Raw genomic sequence first — 22,440 nt, forward strand, 5'->3', positions numbered from 1 at the left:
CACTCCCGCGGCATATGGAGGTTCCCAGGCTAGGGGTCGAATCGGAGCTGTAGCCACGGGCCTACGCCAGAGCCACAGCAATGCAGGATCCGAGCCGCGTCTGCAACCTACACCACAGCTCAGGGCAACGCCGGATCCTTAACCCACCGCGCAAGGCCAGGGATCGAACCCACAACCTCATGGTTCCTACTCGGATTCGTTAACCACTGCACCACGACGGGACCTCCAGCCCAGGTGGCTTTAACGCAAGGGCCGTCATAAACCAGGTGGCTTAAAGAACAGAAATGAACTTCTCCTAGTTGTGGGGGCTGGGAAGCCCAAGGTCAAGGCACTTCGCAGACGGCCCGACTGTGTTCTTTTTTGTCCTCATGTGGTCGGAGCTAAACGAGCTCCCTGGTCAAGGGTGCTCATCCCCTACCCAGTGCTCCACCCTTGTGATCTCATTACCCACCAGCACCCAACCTCCAAATACCATCACCCTGGGGACTAGACTTTTGGTTTGTGAGTTGGGGCCAGGGTCGGGGGTGGGGGTGGAGGAGTGCCGGCAAGCAGCCTATAATTCGGCCTGAGGGAGAGGGTATCGCCCTAAGATATAACAAGGCAGCATTTGACTACAACTGATAGAGGAGAAAGTTCAAAATCGGTGTGGGATGCAGTCAGAGAAGGCTTCCTGGAGGCGGTGGCCCTGAGGCCGGGCCTTGAAGGGTGAAGGGGACTTGAATTCATACAAGAGAAGACACTGGGGAGAAGGGCAGGCCCAGCGGCAGGTGCAGGGGTAGGATTCGGCCTGGACCAGAGTGTGTGGGTAGGAGAGCCTTGGAGAGCCGGGCTCCCGGGGCAGGAGAGGGTAAAGGCCAAGTGCTATGCGGGGGTCAGATATCACAGGGTGGGGGACAGTCCTGCCCTGGGAAGCCACCCGGTCACCAAGTCAGAGCTGTGCTTCTCCACCGGTCATCACGTGGTGCTGGCTGGGAATGAAGACGGAGACGGGTGGGGGCCCTCGGAGGTCAAGGGCAGCCTGTGCAGAAGAGGCAGGGGACTCCGTGCCTTGCTGTTCACTCCAGGGTTCCCCCACCCACCCTGCTGAGGAACGGAGGCCCCCGTGTTGTAGCCTCGGGGTCAGGACCCTTGGGGGAGTGGGGAGGGGAACCCAACATGGAGCTGCAGCCCAGCCCTCAGTTGGGCCTCAGCTCCCAGGTCAGCGGCCCTCCAAGTGGGCTCCGGCCACAGCCCCTGTCCCTGTGGGGCTGCCCTTCCAGAGCACCCAGCCTTTGGCGAGAGCCTTGTCCCTCATGTGGGGACGCTGGGCTTTGGGCTCTGGCTCCTCCCCGTCCTGTTGATCTGGAGGCTCAGGGCAGATGCGTCCGGGCTGCTGGGAGCGCCAGGAACGTGGGCTGGAGGTAGACTCTCTCAGCTTCCTCCGCTCCCAGAAGCTCTCCCCAGGCCCCTGGGCCGGAAGGCAGGCTGAGCCCCGGGTCCCTGGCTCCACTCCCAGCCCCCAATGTGCTGGGCCTCCTTTTTCCCAGCACAGGCAGACAGCAAATCTCTTCTGAGCCCTCACTCCTGACCTTGGAGCCCAGAAGAACAATCCCCAACCCGGAAGCTCAGGGAGACTCCTGTGATCAGAGAGGCGGAGCCAGGGCCTTGCAGAATCCACAGAAACATCTCAGCTATGAAGTTGGAAGAAAGCAGGCAGGTCAATCTAGGAGGGCTTCCTGGATGAGGCCCCAGAGCTGTGAGCCAGACCGTGCCTCCTTTTCACCTCCAGGCGTGGAGGGTGGGACTGCCAGGCACACAAGTCACCCTAATGACTTCCTGCCCCCTCTGGCTCATCCCCCGGAGAATGCGGAGCAGCGATGGGGGGGGGGGTCTCAGCAGTGACCTGCTCCAAGGTCATCCCCCTGAAGAACTGGAGCATCCTCCAAGGGGCAGAGGGAGGGCCTGCAGGGCTGCAGGGAAGGGCGAGAAGAGGTGGCTGGGACCCTGTCCCGGGGCCTGGCTTCCGTTCTGCACACCAGCTGCGCTGTGTCTCACTGCGGGTACCCAGAGGTCACCGCTGTTTACAGTCCGCACACATCTGCTCTGAGTCACGCATTCATTCAATCAGTCCTTCGTCATTCATCAAATATTTCTGACAGCCCACTGTGTGACAGAGCCATGTGGGTTCTGAGAAGAGTGTGTCATCAGTGGGCCAAGCGTGGACGGAACCCTGGGAAACACATGGGGATGAAGGGTGGCGGTATTTACTGCAGTGGCAGCAGCAGGCCATTCAGAGTGAGTCGGGCAGCTGCATAGAGGAGGAGCCTTTGGTTTCACGAAGGGCAGGGAGGGCGTTCCCTTCGTGGCTCAGCGATTAACGAATCTGACTAGGATCCATGAGGATACGAGTTCGATCCCCGGCCTCGCTCAGAGGGTTAAGGATCCGGCGTTGCCATGAGCTGTAGTGTAGGTCGCAGATGCGGCTCGGATCCTGCGTTGCTGCGGCTGTTGTATAGGCCGGCAGCTGCAGCTCTGATTGGACCCCTAGCCTGAGAACCTCCATATGCTGCAGGCCAGCCCTTTCTCCACACCAGCTCCTCCTCGGGTCTCCCTGTCTTGATGACTGTGCCCAGATCCTAGGGTGTCCAGGCCCCCATCCTTGGGTCAGTCTTGACCCCTCTCTTCCCCACACACCCATGTCAGTCCATCAGCAAATCCTCACAGCTCCAAAATATGCCCAGACTTGACCACTCGTCGCCAACACCAAAGTCACCACCAGTTCCAAGTGCCATCATGTCTTGCCTGGACCTTTGCCCAGGAGCCCAGCCCGGCAGCCCAGGAGGAGTCGGGTCATGCCAGCCCGCTGTTCCAAGCCTGCCAGGGGCACCCATCTCACTGAGCAAAATGTGGAACGATGGCCTCTGAGGCTTCTGCCCACTGGCCTCCATCATGTCCAGACCACCTGCCCCCCGGCCCAGCCTTTCTCTCCAGCTGTGCCTCTGATCTCTTTGTAATTCCTCAAACACGCTGGGCACACCCTGCCTCAGGGCCTTTGCACGTGCTGTTGCCTTTGCCTGGAAGTCTCTTCCCCACATATCCAGAGAGATCATCCCTGCTCTTCTTCAGATCTTTCCTTAGACGTACTGTCTCTGTAAAGCCTTGGTCCCCACATCAAAAAGTTACCCCCTGCCCACGGCCATTTCCTGTTCCCCTTCTGCTTTGGTTTTCCTTCTTAGCACGTCTCAGTAGCTAACGTTTCTACCTGTTTATTGCCTGTCCCTCCCTTTTGAATGTAAGTCCCAGGAGAACTAGAGTTTTTGTCTGCCTGTTCCCCTGTCAGAGCCAGCAAACGAAAGTGCTGAACAGACAACAGGCTGGTTGTCTGGATGCAGACAAGACTCCACTTGGGTGTCGGCTGTCTCAGCAGCCTCCAACCTGGCCACGTGCTTGTTTTAGATGTTCAGGAAGGCCCCGCGGAGAGGAGGAAAGATACAGGGGTGGAGGTGGGATCGGTGACGCGGCAGAGAAAAGGACCAAAGGAAGTGAGCATCAATGGCTAGAGGGCTTTCCACAAAGGTGCAGGTGTCGGAATCTGCTGGGGAGGTGATGAAGGAGCTTGTCATAGTGGTCTGGGCAGGGACAACTTACAGGCGGTGCTTGTCCCTCAGCTGAGCTGGTGGGCTCCGAAATATGCCAAGACTTGATCACTCCCTAGGCACAGGGTGGGTGGGCTAGTGGCCAGCCCTTGCGCTCCAGATCCCAGCCGTGGGCACAGAAATCAAGAAAACCCTCCCCTCTGCTCTGCTCTGCTCTTAGCCCTCGACGGAGCCAAGTGCGGACTCACCTGCCCACTCCCCCACCTCAGATCCCCCCTTCTCCCAAGGTCACCTTTCAAGGTCAACAGGGGGCAGGGGCAGCCTAGCCCTCTTTCCCAACTTCTCCTCTCTTCCTCTCTCCCTACCCCCAGAAATCCTTGCCCCAACTGTGGGGCAGACCCCAGACCCCCCGTGTCTGGGTGAGGGAGAGTGAGATCACACAGCGTGCCTGTCCTTGGCCAAATGCCCGCATCTTCATTCCTCAAATTGCTTTAAGTTAGCGGTCCGCAGATGTGGTCAGCTCCCTATCCCGCCCCCATACAGAGACTGCCAGTGCCTTTGGAGAGAGAGCTGTGGGGGTGATGAGGACTTTGGGGGGGCTGGAGACCGGGGGCTTTCATGATTCAGAACCAGCCTCCTTCTGGAGCCCCCACCCCCGGAGCCAGGGCTGGGTCCATGCCGTCCCACAGACCCCTGCATCAGCACCCACTCCCTGCCCAGCCGGGCCTCTGCCTCCTCACATAGTCCCTGGGAATCTCTTCTCATTGACCAGCCCAGCCTGTCTGTCCTGCTGTCTGTCCTGCCTAAGTGGGGAGAGGGGAGGGGCAGGGAGGAGGGGCCCCAGGCTGGGAATTGGGCAGGAGTCTCTCTTTTTAGGAATCACTCGAGGACGCATTCTGCATATATTGGCTTTATCGACTGATGCTGGAATGGCTGTTGCCACGGCAGCCAAGCTCCCACTGCAGTAGAGGATGGTGGGAAACTCAGGGGATGTGAAAGGAATAAAAAAAGAGCCAGAGAGAGGGAGAGGCTGCATTAGGGAGCGTCTGCAAGTTCCAGGAAGCCAGGCTGACGCTTTAAAGGGACCACCACAAGACCACAGCAAGACCCGTTAGAGAGGGACAGTGGCAAAATGAGCGGTACCGCGTGGACAGAGGGCGGCCTGGCACTCATGGGGATTGGCACTGAATCGGCTCCTGAGACGAGCATGGACGGTGTCTTCTGTCTCATAAACTGACAAGGGGTGTTTCCTGCAGGGGGCGGGTGGAGGGGGGCTGGTGCCTCTCTTCTGGAAAAGCCCCTCTTCTAGCAGGAGGTAAAGTTGAAGGAAGAGAGGTTCGGGGCTTTGGGGTGTGTGCTCTCCCGCCAGGGGAGGTGCAGGGGTATAAAGAGAGGGGGCAGGGACTAGGCTGAACGGAGCCCAGGAGGGCATAAGATAACAGGAGGAGGATGCTGTCGGGGGGCTGGTGGGTAGTGGGCATCCAGGGACCAGGAAGTGCAGGTGGGCAGACAACAAGCGGAGTAGAGTGAGGGTCCCTCCAGACGTGGGTACCAGAGACCAGGGGCCACACGAACCCAGAGGAAATCCCTGGATTGTGTCGACAGCAGCACACACTGGCCAGCATGGGCCCCCGTGCACATTAGGCTTTTTGGCCAGGTGGCAGCCTGTTCACTCCTCCTTGTCTGCTAAGGAGGAGGCTGACTTTAGGTGCAGGAGGAGAGCAGAGAGACAACAAGCAAACTCCTGTAACCTGGGACATTAGGGAATGTGTCCCCAGGTTCTCACGCTGCTATTTTGAGGAAGGGTGAGACTCCCTTGTGATGAATGAGCTGCGTCTTGTGCAAACTGGAGAAGACCTCCCAGTAAGGGTGAGACTTGAGAATCGCTTGTGACTCTATGGAAAGTGGCCTGTGTTGGGGAGGGAGGGCGTGGTCATCCAGAGATTTGGCACTGACGGTGGGACTGAGCCCCTCCTGGAGCTGGCATCTTGCATCTGGCTTAAGCATGAGTGTCTTGTGTGCCCAGAAGGAGGCTGTCCTGACTGCTCCCCTCCCCCGCCTGCCCCATACCGGGCACTCTGTGTGCTGGGGCCAAGTTCTAACATGAAGCCACGTAAATGCCTTAAACCCATCCTATTGCTTCTCACTCCCTATCTGCCATCGCCAGCCCTGGGTCCCCCTGAAGCTCTCAGCCACGTTGTGCCCTCTGCCTCGGGACCTTCTAGTCAACTTGTGCCCGCTCCCTCCACTCCACTGCTGGGCACTCACCACCTCCTGTTCCCTGCTTCCCCGTGTGAGCCCCTTCCTGCTTATACTGCCTCCCCCTCCAGGAAGCCTCCAGGATTTCCTCTACCTCTTCTCCCACCTGCCAGCCTGACATCTTACTCCTACGCTCCCACATATTCGGAACCCAGTAATTGCCGGGCCCTGGGGTTACAGCATCAGTGAGACAGCCAGGGGCCTTACTCTCGGGGTTCGGGGTCTCCCCCGATCGTTCCTGTAATGAGTATACACACACCTCTATCTGTCTGTCTGTGATATTGACATTGCTGTTTCCCAGGAAGAGGGTTATACTCTTCCCAGATCTTGTCTTGTTCACTTGAATGCCCTCCCAGATACTGAGTTCCCTGAGGACAGAAACTCCGGCCTTCTCTGTTTCTTCAAGGCACAGCCAAGGGTCTGTGCTTCTTAGCAAATGCCGCACTTCCAGAGAAGCTCGGGTTCAGTTCTGTGGTCAGTACGTCCTCGGCCACCATCCCTCCCTGCAGACTTTACTGTGTCTCGGCCCAGCCCTGGGATGATGGAAGGCAGAGTCCAGGGGACACTACCAGGACCCAGGAGCAGGCCTGGAGCACGACACTCAGGCCTCCAAATCCTTGTCACCAACAACGGTGGCTCTACGTAAGGTGCCCGAAAGCATGGTGCCAGCGGGGGAGGCAGACACGCGCATGAATACCTCTGACACCAGGCAGGCTTGATCGGGGCCAGGAGAGAGGATGAACCAGGCCCTTCGGATCTAGGGGAAGGGGGTGAGGGTGGTGAGGTGGAGGTTGGGGGCGGGGAGGGCAGATAATGGGATGCTAGTGCATTCTAGCAAAGCGTTGTTGTCAGGGCTGTGCAATCCCCAGAGTGTGCCTCCACTGGGGCCGCCCCTCCGGGAGCCAGCTCTGCATTCAGAGACACCCTTCCCTCCCCCTTCTCCTGTCCCTCACTTTCCTGCTTGAGGACCATCTGCTCAGGCAACCTGGCCTTGACCTGGGAGGCCATGTTGGATGGGCAGTGTCGCCCTGTGCGAGGGACAGCCCCAGGCAAACTGCTGCCTGCTCCACTGGTCTCTAGACTCGCCTCTTTCAGCCCTCTCCATCTCTCTTCCCTGGATGGCTGTGGGGGCTGGAGGGGGGAAGGGGAGGGAGGAGGGTTAGGAATATGTCTTTTTTTTTTTGTCTTTTTGCCTTTTCTAGGGCCAGTCCCGCGGCATATGGTGGGTCCCAGTCTAGGGTTCTAATCGGAGCCATAGCCGCCGGCCTACACCATAGCCACAGCAACGCGGGATCCAAGCCGCATCTGCAACCTACATCACAGCTCACCGCAACGCCAGATCCTTAACCCACTGAGCAAGGCCAGGGATCGAACCTGCAACCTCATGGTTCCTAGTCGGATTTGTTAACCACTGAGCCATGACGGGCATTCTGAATATGTCTTTTAAAAATTGCTCTGCAGCCCCCCCTGAATCTCTGGCAGGCAAGGGGCCAGTGCTCCTCAGCCTTTTCCTAATGCCCTGGGTTTGACAAAGCACTTGGGAGGTGGGGCCAAAGCCCTTTGACCCCGGAAGCTGGTATGAGAACCGCTCCGCCAGCAGACAGAGCCAGAGGTGCCATGACTTTGACAAGGTCATGTGGTTAGTTAGACCCGGAACCCAGTCTCAGGATCCCCAGCGTCAGCCCTCTGCTCCAGCACCCTGAGGCCCCTCCCAGTCAACGCGAGGGGTCCCCCCTCTCCCAGCCATGATCTCCACCCCTGCCCCAGACTCGGGTTGCATGTCCGCCTGCCCCGCCTCTGGAGGGCAGCCTGGAGCCTCAGGGACAGTAGGAAGGCGGGGACTCAGAGTTTCCGGGAAGTGGGGGCAGGGAACCGAGACCTGGATGTGATATCACGGCTCCCAGCGTCTCCCCCAGGTCCCACGAGGCCACTCTCCCTCCAGCGTCCTGAGCGGTCCAATCTCGGTCCCTTTTACCTGCACCCCCACATGGCCTCAGCAGATCCTTTCCAAGGCCTTCCCCCTGCGGGCGCGGCAGGGGGCCACCCGTGCCCTCAGAACCTGCCTGCCTCTGCGTGGAAAGCGGGAAGAAAAACGGGTCAAATTCTTCCTCTCCCCCTACCCCCTACTCATCCGCCCCTGGTCTCAGCTGCAGATACCACCCCCTCCCGCGCCAGAAATAGACTCTCTCCCCCACCTCCTGCGCTGGCGTACACTCCTCCCCTCCTCGTCGGCTCCTCCGCCATCCCCCCCCCCACCCCCTTCCTGCGCTCGGAGCCGCTGCCCGCAGCCTCTGCTCTCGCTGGCGGCGGGCGCACGGTCAGCGGGACCCACCGGCGGGCGGCTGGGGGGCCGGGACCCGGGCGCCGGGCACCTCGGAGCGCTAGCGAGCTGCGGGGCTTCTGTTCTTCTTTGATTGATTTTTAAATTTTGATTTGTATTTTTCCCGCCCCGCCCCTTTTCCTCCGACCCCGCCCCATCGCTCCGCGGCTTCCGCGCTCTTTCCTTTTCCCCGGCTCCCTTCCTCGCGTTTCTTTCCCCTGCGCCCTCGGCTCGCCTCCGCCCCCTCCCTCGCTCCCTCCTCCTTCCTCTCCCCTTGCTCCTCGGTTTCTGCCGTCCTTTCTCTCCCCCTTCCCTCCGCTCCCCTCCCCCGCCGCCTCCTCCCTGCGCCCCCCCCTCCCCGCCCCCGGTGCCTGCAGACGCGCGGATCGTCCATGCGCTCCTCGCGGGCAGAATGCTGGGCGGCAGCGTCAAGAGCGTGCAGCCCGAGGTGGAGCTGAGCGGCAGCGGCGGCGACGAGGGCGCGGACGAGCCTCGGGGCGCGGGCAGGAAGGCGGCGGCGGCGGACGGCAGAGGCATGCTGCCCAAGCGCGCCAAGGCGCCCGGCGGCGGCGGCATGGCCAAGGCCAGCGCGGCGGAGCTGAAGGTCTTCAAATCCGGCAGCGTGGACGGCCGAGTCCCCGGCGGGCCGCCTGCTTCCAACCTGCGCAAGCAGAAGTCGCTCACCAACCTCTCGTTCCTCACGGACTCCGAGAAAAAGATGCAGCTCTATGAGCCCGAGTGGAGCGACGACATGGCCAAGGCGCCCAAGGGCTTGGGCAAGGCGGGGTCCAAAGGCCGCGAGGCTCCGCTGATGTCCAAGACGCTATCCAAGTCCGAGCACTCGCTCTTCCAGGCCAAGGGCGGCCCGGCCGGCGGCGCCAAGACCCCCCTGGCCCCGCTCGCGCCCAGCCTGGGGAAGCCGAGCCGGATCCCGCGCGGCCCCTACGCTGAGGTCAAGCCGCTCAGCAAGGCTCCCGAGGCGGCAGTGAGCGACGACGGCAAGTCGGACGACGAGCTGCTCTCTAGCAAAGCCAAGGCGCAGAAGGGCTCCGGGCCCGTGCCCCCTGCCAAGGGCCAGGAGGAGCGCGCCTTCCTCAAGGTGGACCCCGAGCTTGTGGTGACCGTGCTGGGAGACCTGGAGCAGCTGCTCTTCAGCCAGGTGCTGGGTGAGTCCTGCCTCCGGCCCCACCCCTGCCTTTCCCCTCGCCCTGCCCGCTGCTGCCAGGGAAGGTGTGGGGAGAGGGCTGCTCCCCTCCCCGCAGCCCCGCACTCCAGTCCCTGGGTCAGGCTGTGTGGGGACACAGCGCCCAGATAGATGTACAGGGCTGGCCCACTTCCAGGTGTGGTGGCTAAAGTGCGCCCTCAGCGATGTCCCCAGGCTGAGCCCAGGCCCTGGTCTGACCTTCCGGACAATGGGGTCGGGGGCTTAGCTTATCAGAAATAGAGCCCATCAGCTTCCCCAGAATATAGCAAAATCAGGGCGGGGGGGGGCGGGGGTGTGGGGGTTGAGTGTGCTGGTGGAGACCTCAGCAGTGTTGGGGTCTGTGCTGGGCAAACAGGCGTCCACAGCCCAGGGGAGGCCAGGGGAGGCCCGGGGAGGGTGAGAACCGATCTAGAGGACAGATGGAGGAAAGCAGATGTGAGGGCTGTTTGGCCCCGAGCAGAGCTGAGGCTCCACTTCCTCTGTGGATCCCCGATGGGAACACGAGTCGGATTTCCCGGGTGTGGGGGTTCTGGCAGGGAGACACGTCTGGGGCCAGGGGGCAGGCGAGCAGCCAGCTGTGCGCATCTGGATGAGCATCCTGTACCTCGTCCCGGCTCGGGCCCAAACCTTTACCCCACCCCCAGGTTTTTAGAACGCATGGAAAGGTCTGGGATCTCGCTCGGGGTGGACTGGGAAGCCTTTGCTTTTTGGCTAATGCAAGCCAAGCGGGCGGGAAGGGAGGAACAAAGCTTGCTCAGGCGGAGGAAGTGAAGAGAGCGGCCCCATTGTTCTCCGAGCCTGAAGAGTCTAAGCAAAAAACCCGGAGCGGGCCCCGGAACTGCGCTGGCTTCCCCCGGGGACCCCATGCCCTCAGAGGCAGAGGCCCGGGCAGTGCAGGACGCCGTACTGCTGTGCCTCGGGAGCCGGCTTGGGCCGTGCCAGGGCCACGAGAGGACAGCGGCGAGGCCTGGAGCCGGCCGGGCCGCTGTGGCTCCGCCGCGGACTTGTCGCGGTGGCTGGGATGTGGGTCCTCAGGCGCCGAGGGACCCGAGCTTCCCGGGTACCCGGCGGGTTGCCCGCCCCGCTGGGGGCTGGGAAGGGGCGTGTCCGGGCGCGTGTGAGGGGCGGGGCCGACGCGGGCTGCGGTCCAGTGATGGGCAGGACGAGGTGGGGCGCGTGGGAATGGGGGGGGGGGGGGACTGACTGACGGCCTGCAGAATGCGGAGCTGGGGAGAATGGGCCTGCTGCATCCGCGGAACCTTGTGGGCAGGACGCGGGACTGCTGACCAGGGCAGGGATTTGGAGCGTTGGATTCAGAGGCTCGCGGAGGAGGCCGCTTGTGGGCTTTGCAGGGGCGATCGGGTGGACAAGGGCAAAGGGGGAGACAGCGGCCTGAAGGCCCGGCTTCCGCAAGGGCCACTGGGGATGGGGGTGGGTGCAGAAGCCAAGGCGCGGCCTCTCCCCCACCCCCACCCAGTGCTGCTCTCAAGAAGCGTACAGTCTAATGGGATGAAGGAAGCAAGAAAATGACACCAGACATCCAGGAAGGCCTTGGAGATGCGGGGCGGCTGCTTAGGTCTCTCCAAGGAGGTGGTAACTGAGTTGTGACTGAGGACCCAGGAGGCCACTGGGCAGCGGGGAGGACAGTCCTTGAAAGGCCTTGAGGCCGTGGGGTGTATGGAGGAGAGAAGACAGGGACTCTCTCTGGGGGAGCAGAAGGGAGTGTCGGGGAGCAGAGGGCACAGCTCTCCTTTCAAGGTCAGGGTATCCCCAGACCAACACTGCCTCGGGACCTGGCTGCTTGGCCCAAACCCTCTTAGATGCTTCTAAGGAGGCAGTGACCACAGAAACCCAGAGATGGTGGAGGGAGAGGCTGAGCTGCACCCCCTCAGAGGAAAGGGGAGAACACGCCCCACTTCCCGGCTGATGAGGAAACGCAGGGCCAGAGCCTCCGAGGGCTTGGAGTCATCCTGCCTTAATGATGGGAAGGCTGGTTCCTCCTCAGTCGCAGCTCTGTGGGTGGGATCCTGATGAGGGGGTCAGCAGGTGAAGAGGGACCTGACTGTGGCTGCAGTGTGCTGGGCACCGGCCACCAGACCTGCTCTGATGAGCCCCCAGTGGGGCCGGTGAGAGGGGTGGAAAGTCTGGCAGACCCGGGTGGGGCAGGCCCAGGAGGGCAGTGGGGGGCCTTGAGTGGTGGGGGAGGGGGAGGGAGTGGTGCCCTCCAGGCAAAGCCCCTTTCCTGTGTGAGGCAGGGTGGGGATGTGGGGATAGTGGAACCCATGAAGGTGTCCGGGTGGTCCGTCCCCTCCCTAAAGACAGGGTGGCCCCTGGAATGAGGGATGGACCTCTCAGTGCCTCTGGATGGTGGCAAAAGATGCAGGTTCTGTGTGAGGCTCAGAATCAGGATGTGTCACTCCCCCGGGCCATCCCAGACCCAAGAAGCTGCCCCGCCCCGATTTCTGGGGGGAGAGGGGGTGCGACAGCCCCAACTGAGTAAGAGTCTTTCTGGAGTAAAAGGGAGTGAAAGCTGATCGTGGTTTCCCAGAACTCAGCTGGAGCCCAGATGGTCCAGCAGGCGCCCTGCCCTCCCTCGCTTTGGAAGCTGCCAAAGAAGGGGTCCCACGGGGGAACCCTAGAAACTGGGGACACTGAGGGGTGGGTGTCTCAGGAGGCAGATGCCCTCAGACCCTGGTGGGCGGGCAAGCAGTTCGGCTCCCAGCGGAAAGATCGCCGGCCCCTGGCCTCGGTCTGGGCTGTGGGGGCTGCCCTCTGAGTCCCTGTGCAGAAGGCCGAAGCCCTGTGACCTCCTCTGGAACTCGGGTGCCCCATTTGCAAGGACCAGCCGCTCTCGTGGTCCCCCAACCTGCAGGGATTGGGGAGGGCTGCAGGTTGAGGCGGTCCGACCTTGAAAATGCTCCAGGCGGCCTGAGGAATGCTGTGCTAACTGAAAGCGGTTACACACACAAGCGCAGCCCCAGCCACTCACCTCCTCAGCCCTGGAGCTAAAGCAAAGTCAGTCTGTTGACCCCACGCCCCCCAATCCCCTGCCCCGCACATCGTGCCCCTCTTCAGCCCTCTGGGATGAGGTCAGGGCACAAAGAAGCCAGCGTGGAGTTCCTGGTCCCACTTCCTCAGAAAGTGTCTGGACCCACGTGATGGGGTTGCCATGGCAACGGTTAGGCCCTGGGAAGGGAGGCTCAGGCCAAACAGGACAAGGCAAGGGAATCAGGAAATTATCTGTATCTCAGCCAATGGGTTAATGTGCATTTGGGGGGGGGGGGATTTACTCTAGAGATTATATTCTGGGATGCTTTGAAAAGGGGAAGGGAAGAAATGGCTTCTCACAGTTTTTTCCTCTTTAATTCAGTGCAAGGGTGGGAGGGGGAGTGTCAGGTGCGTGGAAGCTTCTTCCTCCAGAACCGATGCCCAGAGCAGACAGGCATGGGTGCAGGCTCGCCCAGCAGTCTTGAGCCACAGCTCCATGCCAGGCCCCTCCTGGTGCCTCCCCGGTCCTGGAGCTGGCAGGAGAGAGAGGACACTCTGATTCAGCCTCTCTCGGGCTGTGGGGTCACAGGTGAAGGGAGGCCAGGTTTGCAGCTGTGTGTGCGTGGTGGAGGGGCAGCTGGCACAGAACCTTCCCCGATGCAAGGCCTCTGCCTCCCCAGGGTTAGTGCAGAGCTCCCCAGTTCAGGGCTAGGCTTCGGGCTCCACTGAGGCCCACCAGGTCCAGTCCTACCCTTTAGGCCTTGCTCTGCTCAGGCTGCTGGCCAAAGCTGTCCTCCAACAGAGCAACCGCCACTCTGCTGCTGAGGGTCACAGGTGGGGGATGACAGAGTTTCAGGGGGGCAGCCCCTCTGCTCTGGCAGGGGGTAGCCCCGCTGCTCTGGCAGGGGGTGGGGGGGAAGCAGACATGGAGCAGAAGTGCCCAGAGCTTCTCCAGGCATAAGCCACCCAGGGAGATGCCCTCAGTGTCCAGCGGTGGCTCCGCCCCAGACCCTTCTGCATGTGGGTGGGATATGCAACAGGACCAAGTCACCTGGGGTCCTGAGGTGTTTTCTCACCACTCACTCTTGTCCTCTGATATCTCCTGTGACTACAACCACCCACTCTTGTGACCTGTCCCCAGCCCAGGCTACCAACACTAGAGGCTTTCTCTTCTGTAGCCCTCCAGCCTCGCCCTGGTCCGGGCTGTCCCTCCACTCACACGCCCACAGCTCACAGCCTCTGCCCTCCAGGGCTGGGGTGCAGGCTCTGCCTGGGGACTGGGCCTGGCTGTGCAGAGCCCCCCAGGCCACCCCCGCAGCTCAGCCTAAAGAGAAACCCCCCTCCGTGCAGAAAACCTGCTTCCCTCACCCTTCCCTGGGATTCACAGAACCACACAATGGAAATTGTCTGGTTGAGCCACCCACCTCAAGCTGCAATTACTCCCTCTGTAGCATCACAGGCAGGTGGGTGTTCTGTTTACACACTCCTGGTGACAGAGGGCTCACTACCTTATTTTCCTGGAAAGCACTCATTGCTGGAAAGCTTGTCGAGCTGAGTTTCTGTCTGCTGAGAATTTCCACCTGTGGGTCCAGACCTGCTCTCTGGATCCTTATGCGTTAGGCTGGCCTGCCTCTCAGATGCCCTTTCTTGTATCTGAGTCCGGACTCCCGTCCACACCCCCCCATCACATCTTTTCTCCTTTTCTGCCTCCTTTCATTCTTCTCCCGTTTGTCTTTTGGAATAAGACTTGGTAGGAGGAGGGCCCCGTGGAGACCAGCCCCCTTCCTGGGCGTTCCTCCCTGCCCCCGCCCCCCCGCCCCCCCGCACCTGGTCCAACCTGAGCTCCCTCTGCAGCCGTCTCCCTGGGCCTGGGGGCCCTGTGACAGGCCAGCCAGCAGAGGGGAAATGGCCGCCACATGGTTCTCATTTGCGCTGGCTGACCTCCTCCCACACCCTGCTTGGATTACCCAGATGCGTTTGATGTCCCCAGAGCCCACAGCCTTCTCTCTCCTGTACAGGAAGGACGGGGGGGGGGGGGCCGGGCGTACTTGCTGGCCCTGCGTGGGCAGGCTCCGCTCCAGATAGCAGCCTTGGAACGCTGGGTCAGCCTGGGGCGGGCCCCGCCTCCAGCACCTTCTCCCCGTGACTCCTGGGGACTGGGCCCTGCAGCGAGGGGAAACCAGAGTCCCGGGCCCACCGCTTCCCTCTGACCAGCAGGCATGAGGGCGCTGCCCTGGAAGGCACCCCAGGGCTGCATCTGTGTCCAGAGCCGCGCCCAGGGCGTGTTAGCGAGGTAGCAGCCACGCGCGCCTGGAAGGGTGGTGGGTCCCTGCTCTTCTCTCTGATCAGCACCTGTGCCTCTGGCAGGGAGAAGGGACAGGTGGCAGGGGTGCACTCAGTAGGGGCACCACTATTGCAGGTCACAGGTTCACCCCAAGGGTTCTGGCTCCGGCAGGTCCAGGCTCTAGCTGCCCCACCGCCTGTTTGCCACACGGTTCCTCTCCAGCCAAACCTCAGCCGGCGGCCGGGCTGAGCCCTCGGATCTATTTTTGACATCCTGATGCTGCTACGTTTCAGGGCCTCCGCAGTGGGTGGTTCCTGCACAGTCTTCTAGTTTCTGGGCAGTAGCGCTCACTCTGGACTGACTTCCCAGTGTGCTTGCTCCCATGCGTCGGGGATGCGAAGCCAAGAGCAAAGGCAGACCCAGGCTGGTCCCCAGGGAAGCTGGGTCATCTTGAAGGGTGTCCAGCTGGGGTGTTGCTTTTGGGGGTGATCTGTTCATATGCGTGGTGTTTCCTGGGAGAGCCAGGCTGTTGACCTTGACCTTGGGCTGTGCAGGGAGGGAGTGAGTGTGGAGAGGGCCAGACAGGCGAGTGTGTATGGAGGTGCTGGGTTGGTGGGGCGCATGGGTCCAGACGTAGGTGGGGCTGGGGGCCAGGGTGTGCACAGAGGGTACACAGTGGGTGGGGGTGTCACGTGGGGCAATGCCTGTAAGCGCTTGCACACTGGGCTTCCAGCAGCTATGCACCTATAGGTGTGTGTGTGTGTGTGCGTGTGCATGTGTGTGCAGGAGCGGACAGGCTTGGGAGAATCTGAAACATGACCAGGATGGAACATCTTCCCCCAAACAGACCCCAGGCAGAGCCCACAGACTTGGGGGCTCCCTGGCTCCTCTCCCAGAAAAGCACCATGAGTGCGGTTGCTCCCGGACACAGGCTCCCTCTGCCCTTGGTGACCTTGGTGGCCTTCCCTTTGCGGGGAGCTGGCAGCCGCCCAAGAAGCCTGGCTTCGCTGTGCAGGACCCCTGAGCTGCCCGGGGCCACAGGCTCCAATATCCCCAAGCTGAGGAGCTGCCTCCCAGGGACCCTGGGACCCGACTCCACGGGGAAGGCAGGCCCAGAGGAAGCAGTGACCTGTGATCTGTGACCTAACGGTAACGGACACCCATCGATCACTTTGTGTGTGACATACATTGTTCTGGCTCCTCGGGTTTAGTAGGTCAGTGTCCACAATAGCCTGCAACCCTGGTGCTTGCAGTTAAGCAACGGAGGCCCTGGGTGGGTTGTCTGCCTGAGCCAGGAGTTGACCTTGACCCTGGGGTACTGTTTCCAGGAGCCTCAAGACCGCCCCCCCTACCCAGTCCGCAACCCATGTTGAGTGTCACTCTATCTAACTCAGGATTGCTGACATGCAGTCTCCGTAGACAAAGCTTCCGCGCCTGGGTTCGAGGTTTTAGCCCCACTCACCGGCTGCTGACCTGCTCCGTGAGGAGATAAGGATTCCGCTCATCCCAAGCAGGGCAGGTGCCGCCAAGAGGTTGGGATGGGCTGTGGCAGAGAGCGAGGGGCCTGGAGCCGGTTGGCGTTGATGGGAGTGCGGTGCATTGGGCGGAAGGGGAAGCTGAGGACCCGTGACCTGCATTTTCAACAGCTGGGGTCCTGGCAGCAGAGACAGGGGACTGGAAGCAGAAGGAGGAGGAAATGGGGGGCACAACTGTGGGTACCGTCTGTGGAGGGTTGGGGAAGGAGATGGACAGGCACATTGGGGCACTCCAGGGCTTGCATTGGGGCAGGTGTTCAGAGGGAGCGCAGTCAGGGCTGTCCCCCCAAGGTCCCCAGCAGAGTCCTGAGCCTGGAGTCGATCCTGGGAGCTTGCTGAGGGATGACACCAGCCAGCCCAGGGCCTCTCGAGCTCCACATCTGTATGCAGGAGCAAAGATGGCCCTTGCAGGCCCTGGAGTGTTCACATGGGAGGGACGGGGGATGCGATGCCTCTGTGCCCAGAGTAGTCAGTCCCTCTGCCAAGCAGCAGCTCGGATTGGGCCTGAGGAATCAATACTGCACTGCCCCGGCCCTGGGGGTGCGGGGCGCCCAGCCCAAGGCAGACCCACTGCCCACAGCAGATCGGGACCTGACGGGTACCTGGCACCCAGCACATAGACCAGTCTGAGGACGCAGTGGAGGGTTCTGATGGCACACAATTCCGTTGGCATGAAAAGAGACACACAGTATGTGCAGGAGCGGGTCCCCTTGCGGGCCCAGCTTAATTGTTCCATCCGGGAAGCTCTCCTAAAGGAGTTGGGTGCTTAACGGAATCAGAAACACTGGGCATCAGGGGTGAAGGCCTCCCGGTCACACACCCTTGCTTGGATGGAGCAGGAGGACCAGCTTGGAACTCGCTGGCTGGGAGCCCTCCAAGCAGATGGTCCTGGAGGGAGTGAGGCGAGTGGGCTGCCAGAAGGGGGTCCAGGATGATGGGGTACCCCAGTGACCAGGAGCCTCATCCCGCACGTGGTTCTTCCTCCTCTTCTGTTCTTCGCGAGGCCACCAGGCTGTTCCAGCGTCTTTGCCCTGAGGGTGGCCCTGGGGCCCCGCCTCCCAGGAGGCACTTGGGGGGTTTGGCTTTGTCCTTTAGCCAGGTAACCCCAGGAGGTGCTGTCCTAGAGTAGGGCTCAGGGATGCACGGAGGGTGACATGGTGTCCGGGAGTTGCTGAGGCTCCCAGCCGAGGCTCCCCATCATCCTGCCCCGGCTGGGAGGGTGTGACAGCAGAGAAGGCCACAGTGACGCCTGGGCCGGGAGACACCACCAGGGCGGCCTTCCCACTCAGGGCCAAGGCTCAGCCAGACGCTACCCAATGTCCTGCCCCCCGACCTCGCCCGCCATGGGGTGGGTTCACCGCTTAGCAGGCAGCCTGGAGAGGCGGTCACTGCTTCTGCTGTAAATCTCAGGGCTCCTGAAGCCCCAGCCGAGGGGGTTGGGCTCCCGGGAAGAAGCACAGTACCCCGAGATGCACCCCAGCCTTGTGCTCTGCAGATGGGCCCTTGGCCTCCCTCTCGAGGACCCCCTGCTGGCCCCAGGCTGGCCCCCTGGGACACTCAGAGGCATGAGTCACTGGGGATGAGCAGCAACGACGAACGCTTGGTGAGCATGCAGCGTCTGCCAGCTGTGCTGAGCGCTGTGTGAACGCATTTCAGCCTCACAGTGAGATATTGTTCAAGGGTCTTAAGCAAACTATTTCACAATCCTGGCAGGCTCCGAGACGGAGGGACTCCCTGTCCCGCCGGATGTTAACCCTGTGGGTGCCGAGTCCTGGGGCCTCAGGGAAGGGCCACGTGGCTGGGCGGAGGAGGACCCCTGCTTGTCTGCGGGTGTCAGGGCGGTTCATCTGTCACGGCCAGTGTGGCCTCCTGGTGCGCTGCTGTTGACGGTGACCACCCAGACAGGAGGAAGTGGAGTGGAACCGGGCACCCCCAGCTTGCCCCAAGTCACACGGCAAGGTCACACAGAGCTGGCATTTAGCCGAGATTGATTCGGCTCATCCAGTTCGCCACCAGACTCTTCTGCCTCCCGTCCCAGCAGCCACGACTGCCTCTTTGCCCTGTAGACAACCTAACACCTTCGGGCCCGTGGTCCCCAGAGCCCGGATCTGTAGGAATCAGTTCTCTGTGGCCCTCAGCCAACATCCCTCAGGGGTCGGGATGCGACCTCTGTCGCTGTCCAGTCCGGGAAGCAGACCCGCCCGTGGGCAGTCTTGGTGCAGCCGTGGCCAGCGCGGTGGCAGCAACTCACCCAGAGCGGTTGGCAGGCTCCCGGGACAGGTGTCCCTGGTGGTCACGAAGGTCTGTGGCAGTGATGAGGATACCAGGCGGTCAGGAGGAGGCAGAGCCCCAGCGTCAGGCTGGGATAAACTGACCCTAGGCCCCGCTGACCCAAACCTCTGGATCTGTCCCTGGGCACCATGATGGCCTCAGCCTCAGCCTCCTTCGTGGTAGAAGAGGGGTGAGATGCCAGCTCGCAGCTTGGGGAGGGGGAAGGCACCTGGCCTGGGGATGGGCCGCAGACTCGCCCCCCCCAGCTGCGTCTCGGGGCCTGACCGTCCCCTTCCCCCGACCCTGTCTCTCGCCCCCCCCCCCACCCCCGCCAGTAGCCCTGATTTCTAGGTCAGATTTCCCCGAGAGGTGTGTCTGCACTGCGTGGGGGTGGGGGGTGGGTAGCAGCTTCAGGGAAGATCCCGGGGCTCATGATAACATCTGTCATTCATTTGCATGCCTGGGACTAAATGCTGTACACCTATTAATTCATTTAACCATTAGAAACAACCTGGCAAGTAAGGTGTTTTCTCCTCACTTCACCACTGAGAAAACAGAGAGGCTAAGTAAGTTTCCCAGAGTCACACAGCCCGGAAGTGGCAGAACCTGGGTACCACTGCTGCCTCCTGAACCACTAACCACTGAGCTACGAGGCCTCTCACTGGCTTTGCAGAGTCCCGTGGGCATGGTAGATCCTTTGGGGGTCTAAAATAGCAAGGTCCCACTCCAAGGTCCCCCATAGGAGTTTGGTGGCACTGGGAGCTGACAGCCAGGCATGTCCCCTAAACCCCTTGGGTCCCCGCTGCCAGGCTGTGGACAGTGTGTGGGGTCTGTGGTTGATGCACGTCCAGCACAGCTGTGTCCACATCCCCACCTGCATGCCTATCCTGGCAGTTCAGGGACCGTCACGAGGGCCACAGGAGCAGGGGGCTTCCAGCCCTGGTCGGGAGCCCTGTCTCTGGGTCCCTGACTGCGTGGTGTAAGAGGAAAGCCCCAGCCTTGAGTGGCACATGTGGGGTCCAGATCCACTCTGATGCTCCCCTGCCTGCTGTCCTTCGCCTCCTTGATCCCGTTCCTCGTCTGGGAGGTGGAGCTTGTGCCTCTTGCATGGGGTTCACCGTGGGGATTAAAGCAAAAGGCGAGTTCAGGGTGCCTGGCACCGCAGATGAGCAGGGTTAGTCCTGTGGCCGCCTCCCCCGCAGGCCAGGACCCCTGTGCTTCCTCGTCCTGATCACGGGTCCCGCGGACTCAGTGATCCCCACAGTGTCACTCACAGGTGGCTCCAGTTATGGACCCACTTCAGTTCAGCCTGGTAGTGTAGTTCAGACTCTCGTTCCTGGAGTCAACTTGGGCGAAGGGGGAGTTTGTACAGATACAGAGGGTCTTACAGGGCTGGGGGTGGGGGCCAGCCAGGTTTCAGGGGAGGGGAGCTGGCCTCATCGAGCATCTTCTCTGCCCCACACTGGCCTTTTGAACTGCAAACGGCACTTCAGCCCCCAGCCCACGTGACAACCCCTGGGACCCACGGCTCCTGGTGCCTCTGTCCCAGAGATCAGCCCATCTGCCCTGGGGCGGGAGTGGGGCTGAGAGCCTTCACAATCAGAAGTCCGCTTTGGGAGTTCCTGTCTTGACAAAGCAGAAATGAATCCAACTAGGAACCATGAGGTTGTGGGTTCGATCCCTGGCCTCACTCAGTGGGTTAAGGGTCTGGCATTGCCGTGAGCTGTGGTGTAGGTCGCAGACGCAGCTCGGATCTCGCGTTGCTGTGGCTGTGGTGTAGGCTGGTGGCTGTAGCTCCATTTATACCTCTGGCCTGGGAACCTCCGTATGCTGCAGGTGTGGCCCTAAAAAGACAATAGACAAAAAAAAAAAAAAAAAAGAAGAAGTTGGCTTTGTCAAGTTCTTAAGGTCCCTTATCAGCCAAGTGATTGTTTAGACTTGGATTAAAAAAAAAAAAAATACCAGAAATGGTATGAAAAAAGTGGTTGAACTGTAGGTGGGTGTCGAGAAGGTGGCAGAAGGACCTTATCGTCAAGGTCATTACCCGGTCCCGGTCCTTGGCTCAAGGCCTGAGTCCTGTCCAGATCAGGGAGAAGCTGGCACCAGCCTCATTTCTGGGAGGGATGGGGAGCCAGGCCTGACCCACAGCTTTGCCCTGGCCTTGTCTGTCCCCTCTCCACCCAGGCCTTCTGAAAACGGTCCCACCCTGTCCCAGCCCCTCCATCAGCCAGCACCCCTCTGGTGGTCCTTAAAGTGTCCTCCGGGGCCCAGACACGGAATCTGCCCCGGTATTTGGTTGTGACACCGCTGGGAGGACATCTGGGGGGAGGGGCGGGACGCGGCCAGCACGTCCTGGCGCCTTCCTTGATCTCAGGGGGATCAGGTGATGGACTGCTGCTGACCTGGTACTTTCTGCCAGCCTCAGGCTGGGGGCAGGGGGAGGCCCACTGGCCTTGTCTTGGGGTGGGCTGTCCAGTGCGGATGGAAAGGGATTTGCCCCCAAGGATCCAGCCCTGCTTCTGAGTCAGAGGCGCCCAGCCTGGCCTGGGGCTGGGCAGGGGCTGGACTCCTGCCATCTTCCCACACTCGGCATAGAGATTGGGTTTCCTGCTGAAATCGTATCTCCGAATCACAATCACACAGTTCCCAGTAAGCAATGGCTTTCTGTTACTGCTTCATTATTAGCCGTCCACCCCACCGTATGGGTCATGGAAGGAGGCATGGCCTGTCCTGTCCTGGGGAGCCCCAGTCTGATGTGGGAGACACAGGCTTCTGTGCCCTTTGTCCTCAGACCCCTTCACCCTGAGCCTTAGCTCAGCCCTCACTGCCCCTGCCGCCAGCCCCCCACCCAGCGCCCCTTCCCTCCTTTTCCTGTCCTTGGGCCCCACCTCCGGGATGCCATCACTGGCAACCTCCCCCAGGTGACTTTCGACGTGCACCAAGCGTGTTCTCCGGAAGCATCTCCCCAGGGTGCGTGTTCCTCTCCAAACACCGCCCCAACTGCAGACACAAAAATTAGACATGTCAGTTTGCGTGCCGTCTGCCTTAAATTTGCATTTGATTAGAAGACACCAGCACCCTCCCACTCACATCTCTTTCTCCCCCTCTTCCCCCCCCCTCCTGCTGCCAACCCTCCCGCTCGGGCTCAGGGCGTCCTCTCCCCTCTCCTGCTTTCTTTGCTTCCTGCCCTCTCTGGGCCAGCTCTGCAGACCCTGCCTGGGCACAGCCCCGCTCACTGTGCCTCCAGTGCCATCAGCTCCTGGAGCTCCTTGTTCAGCCGCTGGCTGGACATCGGATGCCTATGCTGGGGGCTCGCAGAGGCAGAGGTCTGTTCCCAGATGTCACCGACCCCACCTTGCAGAAACCTCCAGGTGCAGTTGACCTTTGAGATGCCTCCTCTCCTCCAGCCTCACGGGACCCTCACTCAGGGCAGGGGAGACCCCATGGGGGCAGGGGAGAGCTCTCCCCACAGAGCAGAGGGTTGCCATTGCTCCTTCCCACTGGCAGGCATGAGGGCAGCCCTCTATGGTAGGCTCTGAACTCCTGGTCCTCACTGGAGTCTTACTGGTACAGAATCTTCATGAAGAGGCCAGAATGAGCTCTGCCTCCTGCTCCCAGCCTGACGGCAGATGCACTGAGGCCTGGCATTTCTTTTTTTTCTTTTTCTTTCCTTTTTTTTTTTTTCCTTTGCTTTTTAGGGCTGCACCCATGGCATATGGAGATTCCCAGGTTAGGGGTCCAGTCGGAGCTACAGCTGCCAGCCACAGCCGGCCACAGCCACAGCAACACAGGATCCAAGCCACATCAGTGACCTACACCACAGCTCACGGCAACGCCAGATCCTTAACCCACTGAGCAAGGCCAGGGATTGAACCCACATTCTCATGGATCCTAGTCAGGTTTATTAACCACTGAGCCACAAAGGGAACTCCTGAGGCCTGGCATTTCTGCTGTCATAAGGCCATTCAGCTCTCAGTGACCCACGCCAGTGTAAAAGCTCAGAA

At 61.1% G+C, this 22,440-nt stretch overlaps 1 protein-coding gene across 4 annotated transcripts in view; it reads left to right on the plus strand.

Annotated features, from left to right (window-relative positions):
- Positions 1-22,440, plus strand: part of NAV1 (neuron navigator 1) — a 217,303-nt gene that overhangs the window by 72,416 nt on the left and 122,447 nt on the right. For all 4 annotated transcript variants that reach the window (XM_047755313.1, XM_047755315.1, XM_047755314.1 and 1 more), the window contains exon 4: positions 8,532-9,320. In XM_047755313.1, the coding sequence (XP_047611269.1) occupies positions 8,532-9,320 (789 nt within the window). The remainder of the gene's footprint in view (positions 1-8,531; positions 9,321-22,440) is intronic.

The sequence above is a fragment of the Phacochoerus africanus genome, chromosome 12, assembly GCF_016906955.1.
Source record: "Phacochoerus africanus isolate WHEZ1 chromosome 12, ROS_Pafr_v1, whole genome shotgun sequence".
Lineage (NCBI taxonomy): Eukaryota > Metazoa > Chordata > Mammalia > Artiodactyla > Suidae > Phacochoerus > Phacochoerus africanus.